Genomic DNA, 17,913 nt, shown 5'->3' on the forward strand with positions numbered 1-17,913 from the left:
TGGAGATAGCTATGTGTGATGAAGATGAGAAGACACCTCGGCGCTTAAAAGGGGACAAATTAAACCACCAGGTGTGAGTTTGATTAGCCGCTACAAGCCGTTTCGAAATTCTGCCTCCTCTTGACATCACAAGCGGGCGTGTCCACCTAGATGTATGATGGATAGATTAGCAGAAGTTTGCTACAGTCCACTGGGTAGGCTGGAAGACGGATCTACCCAGCACACATCTAGGTGGACACGCCCACTTGTGATGTCAGAAGAAGCCGATTTTTAAAAACGGCTTAGCAACACTTTAGCAACAACCTCAAGTATACATGCCGTGGCTGAGAGCATCTGCCAAGTGACAGATAGATATAGATACACTCTTATATTTCTAAGAATTTATCGTAGCCCGTAGCCATATATTGATCATTATCAAATTTCACAACATTGCCTTTTCAGATATTAGGTGTCATCTCCGACTGGCTGTACACGAACATTCAAAACGCTTCAATACAAAATATTAAACATTACGTTTAAAGGGCTCATGTCGTGCAACTGTAGCCTGGCTAACGCCAGACCTCATCGCAATCTACATTGAGATGGGGCCTTGGAACCACACATTCATTTTCTCGTATTTGAGGCGTGGTTTACGATTGCCCGGAGCCGTTTATTGGACGCTACGAATGTCTATCATACGAGTCTGTACGTAGCTCATAGCCAATCAAAGCCTGTTGGTAGCAGGGCAAAGATATCCTTCTTGGTAATGAAAGAGTTTAACGCTGAAAGTTGCTCTTTTGCAAAATAAACTTGCGTTCTAAACTACTTAGAACACTATCTAAGGCTGCATCGAAAGGTAACGTGTCTGCTGCCATTTTGGATCCGTAAACTACAAGCTTCGGTGTGTTGCATAGACGTCGTCGTCGACTTGTAGTCCCTCCCCGCTCTGTGATTGGTTCCCTATCTCAGGCGAAAATCTGATCCATGGAATCCAGGCTGCCTAGCAGCGCGAAATGAAATCGCACGCAAAGCAGCATGCCTATACCCAGGCTAGTGCCACTGGGTGTGGGGGCAGAACATTGTTCAGAAGCCTTGGCATGGGGTGGGTCTGTCGGGGACCAGACGTCTGTCTGAACGTCTGTCTGAGCGGCCTCACCTTCCCAGGGCTGGCTGCTCTTGGTACCAACGGAGCCCTCGATGGTGAGCAGGTCGGTGGGGGAGAACTCGGGCTCTCTGATGGGCCCCCGGGGGCCAAATGGGGTCAGGATGGTGGAGGGAGACTGGTCGATGCCCAGGTTATGGAGGTACAACTGCAGGGGGGGGGGGGGCACAAACACACAGAGTCAGAGAGACAGAAGGATGTCCAAGTAGGACTGACATCTAAAATCAAATCTTTTTAGCAATGCAAGACATAATTTTACTTCACTAAGTACTATTATGTAATACCAGCTCAACTGGTACTGCATGCATGTTGTCTACACCACCAGGGTGCACACAGCAAATATTTAACGCGTCCATTTTAGGGTCAAACGATCTCAAAGCGTATATAAATCGAGTTGAAACTATATTAGAACAGTTGTATACATATTTGTACATTATTCTCTAATTAAAAAAAATCTTTTTTTAATGGGAAATTTCAAAGTTCTCGGTTACAAAGTGTTTTTTTTGTAAAAAAGCGTTAAATAAATGCATCACGTCTTCGTCTCAAAAATAATCGTGATTTCAATATTGGCCAAAATAATCGTGATTCTGCTTTCTTCCATAACCGAGCAGCCCTGGTCGTCGACAACACGCGGCCCCGTTTGACCTACCGGGATCCTCTCCTCGATGTTCAGCTCCCTGGCCCTGGTGGGGGCGGGGGCGGGAGGAGGAGGCGGGGGCGTCGCGGGCCTGGACGGCGTCCAGTAGGGGGCGTAGTTGTCCACCTCCAGGCTGACCACGGAGGAGGGACCCGTGGAGGCGGCCAGCAGCCGGTGGAGGTCGCGGTGACCGTCCCGGGAGGGGGACAGCGTCCCGCTGGCGTCCGTCTCCGGGGAGCCGTCGCTGAAGCGCCCCAGGGCGGCGAGCGGCGAGGGGCGGGGCGGGGCGGCGTGCGTCTGGAGCGGGCCGACCACCGTGCTGAGGGACGAGTGCGACTGGGAACGGCCCAGTGGGGAGGCGGGGCTGCTGCCCGCCGCCTCCCCTCGCCGCAGGGACGAGGAGGGCGTGGCGCCGGAGGGGGCGGAGTCGGGGCGGACCTGCTGCCTCAGGATGCGGCTGAGGGTGTCGGCGACGGCGTCGTGCGCCCGCTTCTTGGGCGCCTGCAGCGCCAGGCTGTCGGAGAGCGAGGGCTGCCCCGCCGCGCCCTGATTGGCCCTCCAGGCGTCCACCTTCTCCATGTAGTTGAGGGTGGGGAGCGTCGGGACGCTCCCGGACGTCGGGGCGTCCTGTCGGCTGGCGCCCGGGTCCGGTGAGGTCTCCGTCCTGGCTGGACCTCGGAGCGGACCCGCGACCCGGGACCTGGCCGGGGCGTCGAATACCCCCGGCGTGGACTGGGACTGCGGGAGGAGCCCCAGATGGGACCCGTCGAATTGGTTCCCCGAAGACCAAAAGTCCCGCCCCCCGGTCCCGGGCACGCCCCCGTATCCCAGCGGCAGAGGGGGACCGGACGCAGCGGGAACGCCGGCCAGGTTCCCTCCGACCGGCCTCCCTCTGGCCGTCCCGGGCGCCGGAGCGGGGAGGGGTGTGTGGGTGTGGTCTCGGGTGGCTCCTCCCCCCCGGCTGAGCTCCGCCTCCGACAGCAGCTCCCGGCGGAGGGCCTGGCTGCTCTCGTCCGGGTGCGTGTCCCGGGACCCCACCGTGATGTTGGCCGCCTCCGAGGGGACCCCCTCCCCCGTGGGGGCCGAGCGGACCGGCTGACGGGACTCTACAGCGCCGCCGCCGCCGCCGCCCCTTGGACGTTCCCGCCTTCCCGCGCTCAACCTAGGAGCGCCGGCGCCGCTTCTAGCCTCCCTAGTAGCGCTGCTGGGTGTCCTCTTTACAGAGCTTTCCGAGGCAAACGACGCAGCGCTGCTATTGGCTCCCGAGGACACGTCGGGGAGGGCGTCCGCCGTACGACCAATCGGTGGCAGGGTACTCGCAGGAGCGTCTTCCCTCGAACCCGTTCCCTGGCCGGCGTCGGCGGGAGCTGGCGGTTGGGCCCGGGTTCCTTCCGGGTGGTTCTTTCTGCGGCTGTCTCCGGGTGAAAGACTGTGCTGGGAGAGGGACCAGCAGCTGCTCCCGCCCTCCTCCCCCTCCTCCTCCGTCAGGGCGGTTTTCGTAGCGATGGTCGTCATGGCGAGGGGATGCTGGGACAGGGACCCGGGCTCCGAGGCCAGGGAGGTGTCGTGCTTGTCCTCTGACGGGATCTGAGACGTATCGTAGGCGAGGGAGAGGTCTGGAGAGGCTCTAGACAGACAGACAGACAGACAGACAGACAGACAGACAGACAGACAGACAGACAGGTTCAGACTGGTATATCGTGGAGCACCAGAAGCATTGAATCGCTCGGTGTAAAAAGACTGTTTCCTTAAATGTATTCCCTTTCTCACGGACGTCTGGATGCTTGTGCTTTGTTCCCCTTGTTCCCCTTTGACCCCAGGCTAATCCTTCGAGGAAGGCCCCTTTGCAAAAACATAATTTCACCACAAAAAACATTTGGTGTGACGAAAGTGAAAGTGAACGGGTGCATAACAAACAAAAAGGTTTCGCTGCCCTGGGTCAGGTCGACCACAACGCGAGGTCGTCCCCTTACCTCAGAGGAACGAACTCCAGGCCGGTGCCCTGGAGGAGGGAGAAGTCCAGGGAGTGTTGGGGTCCGCCGGGGTGGGACGGCACCAGGGACAGGAGCGGGGACAGACCGCTGTCCTGGAACTCTGATCAGGGAGACAAGCGGGACAGGACAGGCGGTCTGCATCACAACCCAGTGCAACCGCTATTCTTACTCTTTACTTTGGTAGTCATTTGGCAGACGCTTTTTAAAAAGGTTGATATCATGGCACCAGGTATGAGTTTGATCAGACACTACAAGTCGCTTGAAAATGCACTTCCTAGTGCCTTAATGACGTCACAGGTGGGAGTGTCTACCTAGATGTAAGAGTCTAGATAGATCAGTACACCAGCCTACCCAGACGTGGGGCGTAGCAAGTGTTGCTTATCTATTCGTCATACTTTTAGGTAGACAGGCTCAATTGTGGTGTCACTAAAAACACAGGAAAAGGCAGCTTTTCACACGCCTTTGTAGTCACACTCACACCTGGTGGCATAATATCATCCCGTTAAACACGGTGACTGACATGTGCATGTGGATACGATGTCATTAAGGTAGCGGTCTAGGGGTTATCGCACTCATGGGGGATCAAACCTGGCCCCTTTCACCTGGGATCCAGGGTTAGGGCTTACGATTCCCACTAGACCACCCATGCTATGCAAGTATGCACACTCTCAGATTTCAAAGACGCTTTGGATAATAGCGTCCGCTGAATGTAATTTCATATCATTGATGTTATCATTCGTTTGACTCTCATGGTCTTATTTCAATGCATACGTTTGTAAGAAGGCATAAGCATTTAGCTGGAGTGAATACAGTCAGATACAAACAAACAGAGTAGTAAAAGCATGGCTATACACACCCAGCTGGAAAGAGGGGTCTCGGTGTGGCTTTTGTTCAGGGGGTCCCGGGGCATGGCGCTCCGGACCGCCGCCCGGACCCCGTCCGCCCCCACGGGGCTCCACCCACGACCGCGGGCTGCACTGACTGGTGTCCGACTCTGCTGCCGACCGGACACTCGACTCGGGCTCCTGTGTGTCCGCAGAGGTCAAACCAGGAGCATAGTGTATGAACTCACTGACTAAGTGTATAAGTGGCAGTCGTTTTTCGTGACAAAGGTTTGAGTGAAGAAGAAATACTAAAAAGGTAAACATTCCCTAACATTCAACAATTCATGTTCATCAAGGACACCTCGACCCTCAGCTAGGAGGAGCCGGGGATTGAACTAGCAAACCTTGCGGTTACAAGTCAACCCGCTCTACCTCCTGAAATACTGTACTGTGCAACACTTATACTGTTGAAGAGCTGCACATGAGCACCTATGGATGACATTGCTTATAATTGGGACTGAGAAGATTGCAAATCTTCTAAGGAGCATGTCCACACAACACAAAAGTGGTCTCTATAGACGAGAAGATGTGGACTCTACAGACCACAAGATGTGGATACTATAGACCACAAGATAATAATAATAATAATAATAATAATAATAATAATAAATACAATTTATATAGCGCTTAATATGGTACTCTTAGACGCTTTACATATTGCCCTATCAAAACTATGTAAGACAGACTAGGAATAAAAGAAAAAAGAAAAGATGGGAACTATACAGACCACAACAGTGGATTCTACAGACCAGAAGATGTGGACTCTATATATCAGAAGATGGGGAGTCTACAGAACAGAAGATGTGGACTCTATAGACAAGAAGATGGGGACTCTAGACCACAATATGTGGACTCTATAGAGCAGAATATGTGGACTCTATAGACCACAATATGTGGACTCTATAGATCAGAAGATATGGGCTCTACATACCGGAAGATTTGAACTCTACAGACCACAATATGTGGACTCTACTAGTCTGTTCCTCGCAGTGCAGTCAGTCAGTGCTCTACAGACCAACATTAGCTGTTTGTGATCAGGGGACGATCTTGCCTCAATTTAGATTTCAACTCAATGGTTCAGTGTCGGCTACAAATTAGCCTCTCAAGCTAATCCCGTCCGCTACTGCGGACTGTTGTTGTGTCCGTGCAACCGGAACTGCCATGCACAATACTTTATAAAGTCGGTATGCCGTTATAAATAAGGCGTAAATATTAACCTACCTCCATGTTATTGTGCGTCTTGTGCGCCAGTAAGCGCGCCTAACGACAGTTTGTATCCATGGAGCTTGTTGCTAGGTGCCGCTCGGAGTGCCCCGGAAACGCGCGGCGATTTGAAAAAATAAAGCTAGTTGAATCTAATGGTGGGTTCCTGAATCCTCGGACGCCAGCCTTCCGAGTTGCACGTTTGACGTCACTTCCGGTCTCGGAGCATTCATCAGCGTTCCTGTTCGTCTTTGTGATTGTGGCATGAAATTGGCTAGTCGTTGTTTATTGTTAGCTACATTAGCCTCTTTAGCAAACCAGCCCGAAAACAAACAACACAACTTTACATTGTATTGCACGCACAGCAAGACCATGCAATGTATACAACTGGAATAAAGTAGCAATGAACAGCATTTAAAAAATGACCTACGTGGTACAAATACTTTTTCACTTCAATTTATTGTATGTGACAAATAAAAACACTTGAACTTGAACAAATACAAAAAACAAATCTCTTCACAGGCGCAGCCATTTGTTAAATGTTAGAAATGTTATACGGACTCAAATGTTAAATTGTCGTATTTCCTATTTTTTACAACCTGATACATTTAATCTCAGTGCGTTTAATTAATAAATTGGTCTTCGATTAATAAATAAACAGGACACAGCCACCCATGACTTTATGTTGAACTATTCCATCGTTGCAAGTTGCAACTACTAATCATTAAATCAGCAGCAGGACTTTTATCCCACTACAACAGTTTCCCTCAAAATAATAAGTTTCGATTTCGTTACGTTCCTGAGGGTTATTGGCTGGTGAATCTGACGCGTCATCGGAAGCGTCACAGGTTGTTGGAATACGGGAAGTCAAGTACGGAGTGCGGTCAGTCAGGAAACAAACACACCGAAGCAACTTAAACATCGCCTCCATGCCGAGGAAAAACAAGCCGGAGATCTTCTCAGGTGAGAACAACAAAGTTGCTCCATCCTCCTCTCGCCTGATGTGTCCCCGGGCATGAATTCAGGTCATCCGGCAGGCTAAATTGTTGTGTTTGTACATCTAGCTCGACTCCGATACCATGATCTAACCTAATGGGACCCCCCTTGTCATTTCACCTGCACAGCCGGACTGAGCGTCGCCAGGGTGAAGGAGGACACGAGGATGCCGCGCAGTCAGGTGAGGACCGTCACATTGGGAATAAACTTCACCTGGTGTGATGGCGGACTGTTCCGATCTCAACCCGGGCGATTTAAACCCGGGACTGGCTCTGCCCGTTTACGCACCGGGGAATAGAAACTAAGAACTCCACGGACCTAACATGGCAACTTATCTAAGCCACAGCTGAGATTTTGCAGAACCAGATGGACTTTTTCGTTATCCCGGAGGACGTGGTGGGCTTAGCCTTCTGAGTGCTAAACTTTCGGAAGGCTTCTCAGTTCAGTGGAATAGAAACGCACGTATTTCCGCTGTACGGGGAATAAACAATGCATGGGCTGGTTTCGTTTCAGGTGACTCATCCCCGTTTGTTTTTTTACCTTTCAGGATTTGCTGACCAACGTGATTAGAAGAAATACGGTTCAATCCGCGTTCCCCAATCCTTATACACGAGGAGTATTCGGTGAGTGCTTCTTTGTGATCATCTTACCCAGTGAACCCACTTTCCCATCATAGCGGTGGGATACCTTACCATAAACCTCACCATTTTATACAGGCTCAAACTTCAACGGTTAATAAGTAGGATGTTGTCATCGAAGATGTTTAAACACTATTATACAGAATGGTCCGAATAACTATGATGACACATTTTTGTTTCCCTCCTCAGAACAAGGTTTTATCCAGCAGTCCATCTTTGGCCTTTTGCATCAGAACCTCTACCTGAACAGAAACGTGCATGATAACCACCAACATCATTATTATGATGGCGATCATGATGATTATGATGATTATGATGATGATGATGACGACGATGACTACGACGATGAATATGAAGATGCCCAAAGCAACGCTTCTAGTCCGTTGCCGCCCCATCCCAGTTTGAGGCTGCTCACACAAGAGGTATGGGGCTTGTCTTTGCTCTCTGATCATGGCCATGGGTGCTGTTCACCGTGCTGCCATCTTGGATCCAAACACCAGCTGGGTAGGGAGGAACTGAATGCTAAACACGCAGCTGGTGGTTTTAGATCCAAGATGGCAGCACACCAGATCACAGTATCAAAGCCTGGTCGCGCTGTAGCTGGTGTTTCACCAACAGGTGTGACGTGGATGGGCCATTCAGAGCCATGTCATTGTCCACACCCTCCCTTTAGTGACACACAACTGTGTCATAAGAGAGGTGTTGGAAGAAGACTTAAGTTTCATTTTTCTCATTAGTCTCACAGTCACATTTTTGTAGAAGCAGCCTAAAGTTTAAATCAGCGAAATCTCTACGCTTAGCAAACGGAACAGCTTATCAGCCTAGAGCCGCAGTATAACCATTTTATTATGCCTTCATGTTAGATTTGATTCTACTTTATTGTCGTTGCAGTTCTGCTACTCAGGCAACGAAAGGCAGTTTAGCGTCTCACTAGGTGTGTGTGTGTGTGTGTGTGTGTGTGTGTGTGTGTGTGTGTGTGTGTTCCCAGGAGGCTGATAAACACACGAAGGAGGAGCAGGAGAGAGAGGAGCGACGCAAGGCGAAGATAGAGAGACAGAAACTGAAGAAGTTGGTGAGTTAAGGATGGGGTGCGGCGTTGATAATGCCCTTTTTTAAGCTGCTAGCTTCCTGGTACTATCCTCCCTTTGTCCCCTCATTCATACCTTACCTTCAACCTCTTCCTGTCAGCGTCGAAAAGAGAAGAAACGTCTGGAGAAGGAGCTGATTAATACAAGGAGATGTGTAAGTAACCAATGTTCAGTTTGTTTCTAGTCTGTCAGACTTTGGGTACAGACTACCTTAAATCTGCTCCTCTATCGCTTCCTGTTTGTTTCGACCAATCACAATGCTGGGGTCGGGCGGGAGATCTGTAAGCGTGTGATTGGCTACTAAGGGAACACAAACTCGTCCGGTAGCAGTCAACCGTAAAAAAGTGTCTGTAAAGCTTTCAAAGTCAAAGCGATGCTGACTGGCCAGTTTGGAGATACACGTGTTTGAGTCTCCTTATGGAAGCTTCCATCACAGGGCGGGTAAGGTGCTATACTGTAGAACGTCTCCGTAACGGCCAGGGGTTCTGTATTACCAAGGTAGGACTGTTGGATCATCCCAGATTGTCTTAGGTCTGTCCAATGCGCTTTTAAAGTTGTGTTGGTCTGTTTTGAGTAAAAGACACAAAAGATGATTTTTTTGTTTTTATTTCTTTTATTTTTTTTTACAGGAATTGGAACAGAACCAACCCTCAGGAAGTAATGATGAAAATGTTATTCAAAATACAAGTAAGATAAAAACCGAGCAGTCTGATGTTGACGCGGAAACGGAAGATAAAAGCGTAGACGGGGACAGCACCAGGAGTAGTGAGGAACCTGAAGAACGAATGAAGGTGGGTAGAACCAGGCTCCTATTTGTTAGTGAAAGCACATGAAAATACCTCACAGGAAGCTCTGGCTTATTATGGAGTATTTGAGGGGACTGAGCTGACGTGTACTTTGGTTTGTGACGCAGTCAGCTCATTTCCTTATTCCTAGGTTATTTCAGATTTCATTTAAAGATTATCCCCTCAGATATTTTTTTTTGTATTACACACACACACAGACACACACACACAGTAGTCACGTTTCCATCTAAAAGGTGATGCGAATCTTTAGAAAGTTCGCAAAAAAGAAATTCGAATTAGGTGCGTTTCCATCAAGTGGTTGGAGCGAAAAACGACACACATTCCTTGTCGTATCCTTTTGATAACATCCTCTCTTAGGTCCTGATATATAGTGGAATTGTGTAGTTTTCCAATTAAAATAGCTAATGTTTTTTTCTTCTTTGATGAGAGCAAGGAAAAGTTTTACCTCTTCAGCGGTCCACACGTATCTATTATTCACATTGGCCATCTGTTCCATGGACGTATTTAAAGGATACATTGTGCATATTTATAATTCGAAATTCGTCGCAGCCTTTATACCACCTGTTACGTGTAACACCAACGATACTCCAGGGTCTATAGCATATCACCGCGTTTTTCTGATTACAGTTTAATGCATTTTCCACAATGTACCAGCCCTCGTTTTGAAGTCTGAACAGACAATTTGACTGGAATTACTTAGTAGGTGTCCATATATCAGGGATTAATGGACACGGTATAATTAAAGGATATGCAAACATTGACATCCTATCTATGATATAGGATGTGTATGTATACAAACGCTTGAAAAAATAAATATATATTGACGCTACAAGTTGGTGTCTGAAGGGTTGCTTTGTCGTTATGCGGAAATCGGAAGGGCGTTGTCAATCCTGTGTGTTCAATGTTCGCTACGTCACAGCTGTTTCGAAAAATGTGTTTCCATCTTCCATTTTGCGCATTTACTCTCTTTCGCATTTCTCAAAAACCACCTCAAGCGAGCGGATAAACCTTTTTGCGAATTAGAGGATCTTTATGCAATTTTTGGTGTTTCCATCACCGTTTACTGATTCGATACTTCAAAAATGTGCATAAAATCAGGGGGATGGAAACGCAGCTACATACACAAACACACTGTTTTCGTTTGATTTTAATGTTGTAATGCCTCGGTTCTCTCTGTTCCATCAGGCTGCGGACACAAAGAGTTTTATAAGCTCCTCCCCCAGGGGGCAGTCTCGCTCCCCGGTGCCGGGGGAGAAGAAAGGAGGCGTGAGGAGGAAGAAGAAGACGAAGAACACTACGTCGAGGGAGAGGCGGCGGCCAGACAGGGTGGAGTCTCCTGCTATCTCCCAGACTCCTCCACTCCCCAGAGACGCCAGTGCCGATAAGAAGGTACCAACTGACACATTGGCACCTCCCCCCCGCCCCGACTGAACCGTTTGCGCAGCGAGTTAACAAAGTGTCGGTGCGTCTTTCATGAGGGCACGAGCAACTACGGTGTTGGGAAGGTGATGGTTCTGTGGAATAACGGAGACTGCGTTGGAAAGTGGCCCAAAAGGCCGGGCGGTCCGCGGGGGTCTCAGAGCGTGTTGAAACGGAGAGCAGAGGGTCACTATGGGCCGTCTGAAAATGGGACAGTCCGCAGCCATTCTAATGCAGTGACCAGTCAATGTTATTGGCAGAGCCCTTGAAAAAAGCTATAGTCAGAGGTCTTCACTGGTCACGGTTTACGATAACCCCTGACCCAAGCACCCTAAAGGGCAAAATAAAACCCCCTTGGTGGCCAAAGAAGAACAAACGATAGCAGAGTGGGGAATCCCTTCTTTCAGGGATGGTCAGGAGTGCAATGGGTGCCATGATGGACAGACATTATGACGTTTTAAACGGGCAAAACACCTTGACCACCAAAAGGTTGATAGTATCATCAATAATTAACAATCTTTGCACTGATGTTAAAGCCCAGAAAAAAAAGAAGCGTTATTGCTATCATGCATTGTATTGCTGCCTGTGTTACTGCCTGACCTGTTCCTGCTCCGACTGTTTTTCAGGAGAATATGAACGGCACCCTAGAAGTTTATTCACAAAAAACAGCAGAACTAGCTGGTAAGTTCCTTCTTTGTTTTGTTTTTATCATTTCAACATAAAGCTTGGTTTAGCCTTCATGTTATCACAGCAGTGTTGAGCCCTGTCTTACGCTGGTGGAAAGGTTGCGTGTGGACACACAGTGGTGTGACTGAGCAGAAATGAAGAGCATTATGAGTTGTGATTACATTATGACGTGCTTCTCTCCTGTCTGCGGCCAGCATGTGGACATCGCCTGGCCTCCTGTGGACAGTATGAGCAGGCGCTGGAATATTTTACTGAGGCCATTAAATACAACCCCAAGGAATATAAGTAAGTTCACAGACTCCTCAATCAACTAAAGAGCACAACACGATGGGCGTGATCAAATCTAACCCGTGACACTAAAAAGGTGTCTCCTTGATACCTGTTTTCCTACCTGCTGCATTAGATTATCCTTAATCCTTGTTTGTGTAAACTGAACAAGTAAGATCACACTAAAAAGGCGTACCTTGGATACCTTTTCTGAAATACCTGCTGCATTAGATCATCCTCTACTGTGTGTGTGTGTGTGTGTGTGTGTGTGTGTGTGTGTGTGTGTGTGTGTGTGTGTGTGTGTGTGTGTGTGTGTGTGTGTGTGTGTGTGTGTGTGTGTGTGTGTGTGTGTGTGTGTGTGTCTGCAGGTTATTTGGTAACCGCTCGTTCTGCTACGAGCGGCTCCAGCAGTACGAGTCGGCCCTGCAGGACTCTGAGGTGGCGCTGTCCCTGGAGCCCGGTTGGATCAAGGGCCACTTCAGACAGGGGAAAGCCCTCTGTGGTCTCAAGGTGAGCCCCCCTAACCCCCTCCTCCTTCAGTGCTCTCAAGGTGCCCCCCCCCCCCCCCCTGTGGTCTCAAGGTGTGCCCCCCCCCCCCCCCCCCCCCCTGTGGTCTCAAGGTGTGCCCCCCCCCCCCCCCCCCCTCCTTAAGTGCTCCCAAGTTGCCCCCCCCCCCCCCCTGTGGTCTCAAGGTGAGCCCGCCCCCCCCCTCCTTCAGTGCTCTCAAGGTGAGCACCCCCCCTCTCTGTGATCTCAAGGTGAGCCTCCCCCCCCCCCCCCCCCCCTCCTTCAGTGCTCTCAAAGTGAGCCCCCCCCCTCTGTGGTTTTGAGGTGAGCCCACACTTTAGCAGCTAGTGAAGCAGATTCTTTCATCCAAAACGACTTAAAAGTGAATTCATGACGTCATTCAGGAGCAGGTAGGGGTCAGGGGTCATCCTCGTCAACGGTGCATACAGCTGCTAGACTGAGGATGCTGGGGATCGAACCCAGATCCTTTCATCTGGGGGATGATTGACAGGAACCAGCAGGCTGTCATTGGGGCATAATCTTTACCACGCCCGTCCGTAAACCAGTCTGGTTGGTGGTGGGGTGTGTATTCCTACCCCCGTCTCCTAACCCCTCTTCCTCTCTCTCTCCGTCTCCCTCCAGCGCTACTACGAAGCCTCCTTGACGTATAAAAACATCCTGCGGCAAGAAAGCTCTTCTGTTGAAGCTGCAAGCGAGCTGAAGAGAGCCCAGAGTTTACACTTGATGGTAAACGCCACCACAATTAGACTTTACACTTGATGGTAAACGCCACTACAATTAGACTTTACACTTGATGGTAAACGCCACTACAATTAGACTTTACACTTGATGGTAAACGCCACCACAATTAGACTTTACACTTAATGGTAAACGCCACCACAATTAGACTTTACACTTAATGGTAAACGCCACCACAATTAGACTTTACACTTAATGGTAAACGCCACCACAATTACGGACTTTACACTTAATGGTAAACGCCACCACAATTACGGACTTTACACTTAAGCGTAAACTCCACCACAGTTATATACGTTACACTTAATGGTGAACTCCACCACAGTTACAGACTTTACACTTAATCGTAAAATCCACCACATGAACCACAGACTGCACTGAATTGTAAACTCCAACACAGTTACAGACTTTACACCCAAAGGTAAACACCACCCAAACCCGACTTTAAACCTTATGTGGACCTCAAATTCCGAAACCAACCAATGAAAGAATGAATGAACGATTGAATGAGGGGAGGGGGTGCACCACTAGGGGGCAGTGTCCGTTAGGGCAACGGCTTCTCGAAGGCCAGAGCATGACTCCAGAGGGTGCGTTCCAAAACCACGCCGTCCTTCCTATCGCTGGTTCTCCAATGTTCGCTTAGCTGCTGACCACACAATGGAACAGTGGGGTCCAGCGAGGGGGCGAGTCGGGAGGACGATTGGAACGCGGCCGGGGGTTCCGGGGCGTGTTCTAACGCCGCGTGTTCCTCCAGGAAATGGGGTTCTCCTGGACGGAGGCGTGCGAGGCGCTGAAGGAACACGGCACCCTGGAGGAGGCCCTGGAGGCGCTGTTCATAGGAGGAGCCGAGCCAGGTAGCAGACTGGGAGGGCTCACTCACTCACTCACTCACTCACTCACTCACTGTGCCTGACAGTCGCACACATTGGCACTCTCAACATCATCGCAACCCCACTAACTCACCCCGTCGCACACTCACTCACATAATCAGTCACGCATTCATGCACCCACTCAGTCACACATTCACTCAAGTCCCAGATTTGATGCCGCTCAAACCAAAAAGAGGCTCTCCTAGCTCACACGCCCATCCAGACCCCAGAAGACCTGAACTCTGTCCTCGTCCTCCAGAGGAGGGGTGCTGCAGGGACACTAAGACCCAGCTGGTGAAGGAGGAGGAGGAGGTGGAAGAGGAGGACGAGGAGGAGCGGGGAGAGGAGGACGAGGGGTGGACGGTTTTGGGGCGTAGTCGGCCTCATCAGGCGAGGAGGCGGAACGCGGCGCCTCTTAAACCCGTCACCGAAGCCCCCGTCAGGAACGCCCCCAAATGGTGAGGAGACATTTGTGTTTTGGTCCCAGTTCACTTTACTGCTTACGCAACATGTTGGCTAATAAGTCTCCTTTTCAGTTGATTCGTTTTTATTTTGAGGTGTTCCTCGAATGCTACTTCTATGCTTTTTATTCTGTGAATAGTTGAAATGACATAATCAAAGTTGTAACGTGAAGTGTAGGTGCTGGGGATTCTACTCTGGTTTAATGGTGCTGACGGCATGCTGGGAGTGGTCTGTGTAGTGTGCTGGGAGGAGGCACTGGTTTGCTGGGAGTGTTTGTAATGTGTGATGGGAGGGGTTACTGGTTTGACGGGTGGATCTCTAAGTGTTGGTCCTGTTGTCTCCACAGGGAGATGTACTCGGTGTGGGTGGGCTCCATGGCACCCACCCTCACAATACCAGCACTACACAACCTCTTCAACAGGTACTCACCCACTCACTCACTCACTCACTCACTCACTCACTCACTCACTCACTCACTCACTCACTCACTCACTCACTCACTCACTCACTCACTCACTCACTCACTCACTCACTCACTCACTCACTCACTCACTCACTCACTCACTCACTCACTCACTCACTCACTCACTCACTCACTCACTCACTCACTCACTCACTCACCCACCCACCAACAGGTACTCACTCACTCACTCACTCACTCACCCACCAACAGGTACTCACTCACTCATCAACAGTCACTCACTCACTCACTCATCAACAGTCACTCACTCACTCACTCTTCAACAGTCACTCACTCACCCTCAACAGTCACTCACTCACTCTTCAACAGGTACTCATTTACTCACTCACTGTCCAACACTCCCACTCCCTGTTCTGTCTCCCAGGGCGGGGCATGTGACCAGTGTTAAGATGCTGGTGGAGCAGCAGTGTGCCTTCATCAACTACACCCGGATGGAGGACTGTGACCGCGCCATTCAGCTCATGGATGTGAGAGCCCTCACACACTTAATGTTGAACACCTGTTCTCCTCTATCCCCCAACGGTGACGAACTGTGACGTCACCATGTGAAGACTGGCTGGCTGTCACATGGCACTACTGTATCAGCACCGTTCTGTCTGTCTGGATGAACCAACCCAGCTGTCTGCATGTACCAGCTGTCTGTCTGTCTGCATGGACCAACCCAGCTGTCTGCATGAACCAGCACTCTCTGTCTGTCTGTATGAACCAGCTGTCTGTCTGCATGGACCAACCCAGCTGTCTGCATGAACCAGCACTCTCTGTCTGTCTGTATGAACCAGCTGTCTGTCTGGATGAACCAACCCAGCTGTCTGCATGAACCAGCTGTCTGTCTGTCTGTATGGACAAGCTGTCTGTCTGTATGGACCAGCTGTCAGTCTGTCTGTCTGTATGAACCAGCTGTCTGTCTGTCTGTCTGTCTGCATGAACCAGCCCTGTCTGTCTGTATGAACCAGCTGTCTGTCTGTATGCATGAACCAGCTGTCAGTCTGTCTGTCCGTCTGAAACAGCCCTGTCTGTCTGTCTGTCTGTCTGTCTGTCTGTCTGTCTGTCTGTCTGTCTGAACCAGTCCTGTCTGTCTGTCTGTATGAACCAGCCCGGTCTGTCTGTCTGAACCAGCCCCGTCTGTCTGTCTGTCCGTCTGAACCAGCCCTGTCTGTCTGTCTGTATGAACCTGCCCGGTCTGTCTGTCTGAACCAGCCCCGTCTGTCTGTCTGTCCGTCTGAACCAGCCCTGTCTGTCTGTCTGTCTCTCTGTCTGTCTGTATTAACCAGTCCTGTCTGTCTGTCTCTCTGCAGGGTTTAGTGGTTGAAGGAACTCCTCTGGCTGTCCGTTATCCAAACAGATTTCTCAATGAGATGAACGGCCAAGATGGCTATCCACTTCCTGCTTCTAAGTACGCACTCACTCACTCACTTACTCACCACGTCCTGCTTCTAGGTACTCACTCACTCACTCACTCACTCACTTATATCATGTGTTAGACATGCAGTCAGGCTTCCCGTCTGTCGATTAGATTAAGCCGGTAGACATGTTCTGCAAACGTAAGGCGAGATTTTCGTAATACTTTTTCTTTTATTTCTTTCTCGTTTCAAAACGGTTTGCATTAAACGTCCCTTAAGGGCCGCCGTCTGATTCCAGCGGTTCACGCTACACCGCTAGCAAACTTCCATGCATCGGAAGACCAGGTAGCCGAGCGGCCCCATGTCTTTGACTCACGATGACCAGTGAGCAGAAGCTTTAACGAGGAGGGGATAGGCGTTAGTCTGCGGACATCGGGGACCGAACCCAGGACTCTTGGGTCGGGGATCGAACCCCGGGCCTTTTTTGAGTTGGGGATCAAACAGTCGAAAACAAAGACTTTCCCGCTCTGTGCCTGGCAGCGTAGTGGTGGTACTGGGGGTAATGGGGGTGGTTACTGGTGGAGGGCTGGGTCCTAAAGGGGTTCCGTTGTTCCCCACAGGAACCTGAAGGAGTGCTTCTTCTGGAGAACCAACGGCTGCATCAAGACGGTAGGCTGCATCTTCAAGCACATCCCGGAACACAAGCACATTGACCGGGACAAGCTCAGACCCTGATCATCGCTTATCATTAAGGGGAGACGGACGCAATTTGGGAATTTATTTCCAATTTGGTTTCGGCTCATTTGGGAGTGTTTTTGGCCAAAATGATTTATTTATGGTTTCTGTTTTTATTTAAGAACTTTTTATTCATCTTCATTTAACAAATTCAGAAGGTCTTTAAGGTTCAAATTTGTGTTGTGAAGTGTTTTTGTTTTAAACTTCCCTCACTTTGGTTCAAACTTTCCCAAAAGCAGTATGTTCAGTTGAGAAAAGAAAACGCATACTTAATTTAAAGGAGAACTGCATTGGTTGTAAAATCTGTGTAGGAGCCTTATTCCTTTGTATACAGGGTTTGCTATAATGCCACTCAAATGTATTAACATCAAAGATACGTTCGCCCCTATTGTTTTGAGAAATATTTTGTAACCTACTTTTGGCTGCTGTGACTTGTTGACCACCAGATGGCAGCATTTCTTGATTCTAAATCTGGTCGAAAGACGTTGGGCTCTTTTTATTTTCACTAATAAGGCATTGCAAATTCAAGTAAAAAAATTAACCTGTTCAATCGTTCTGCATCAATGTTCGGTTAAGAAAAAGGATGTTATTCAGTCTTCTGTTTCTGTTGAAACAAACAATAAATGAATCCCCATTCGAGAGTTATGATTCCCTGATTATTGCTTTGATACATCTGGGTGAAATGAGGGTAGAAATTGAATTCATCATATACTTCAGTCCTGTCGAAGTCTTAGACACACAAAAACACTCTTAATAACGAAGACTATTTCATTATTAAAGTCTTCATTAGACCCTGATGGGAAATCCACATCTCGCTGAAACAAATATTTAAAAATAAGTTTTCATATGTGGTTATGAATGAGACATTAGACTTCATGCGTCGATGAGGGATGGAAATGCCCTGAGGAATTTGCACAGACGTGATGAATCCTGCAGTTAAATATTCCAGTGTAATCGTTGACTTTGATCCTACTGAAGAGTTTACCGGAAGGCAAGTCAA

General features: G+C 49.3%; 1 protein-coding gene across 1 annotated transcript; it reads left to right on the forward strand.

Moving 5' to 3' along the window:
• Positions 1 to 6,663: 6,663 nt before the first annotated feature.
• Positions 6,664 to 17,554, forward strand: LOC115544448 (nucleolin). The gene is made up of 18 exons (XM_030357405.1): positions 6,664 to 6,822; positions 6,984 to 7,036; positions 7,403 to 7,478; positions 7,683 to 7,915; positions 8,482 to 8,565; positions 8,682 to 8,735; positions 9,211 to 9,372; positions 10,573 to 10,776; positions 11,433 to 11,487; positions 11,688 to 11,778; positions 12,129 to 12,270; positions 12,910 to 13,014; positions 13,781 to 13,880; positions 14,155 to 14,353; positions 14,704 to 14,778; positions 15,203 to 15,305; positions 16,134 to 16,231; positions 16,799 to 17,554. Exons 1-18 carry the CDS (start codon positions 6,789 to 6,791, stop codon positions 16,911 to 16,913), a joined length of 1,983 nt encoding a protein of 660 aa, XP_030213265.1. The 5' UTR covers positions 6,664 to 6,788; the 3' UTR covers positions 16,914 to 17,554.
• Positions 17,555 to 17,913: the final 359 nt, after the last annotated feature.

Source organism: Gadus morhua, chromosome 5, assembly GCF_902167405.1.
Source record: "Gadus morhua chromosome 5, gadMor3.0, whole genome shotgun sequence".
NCBI classification, from domain to species: Eukaryota; Metazoa; Chordata; class Actinopteri; order Gadiformes; family Gadidae; genus Gadus; species Gadus morhua.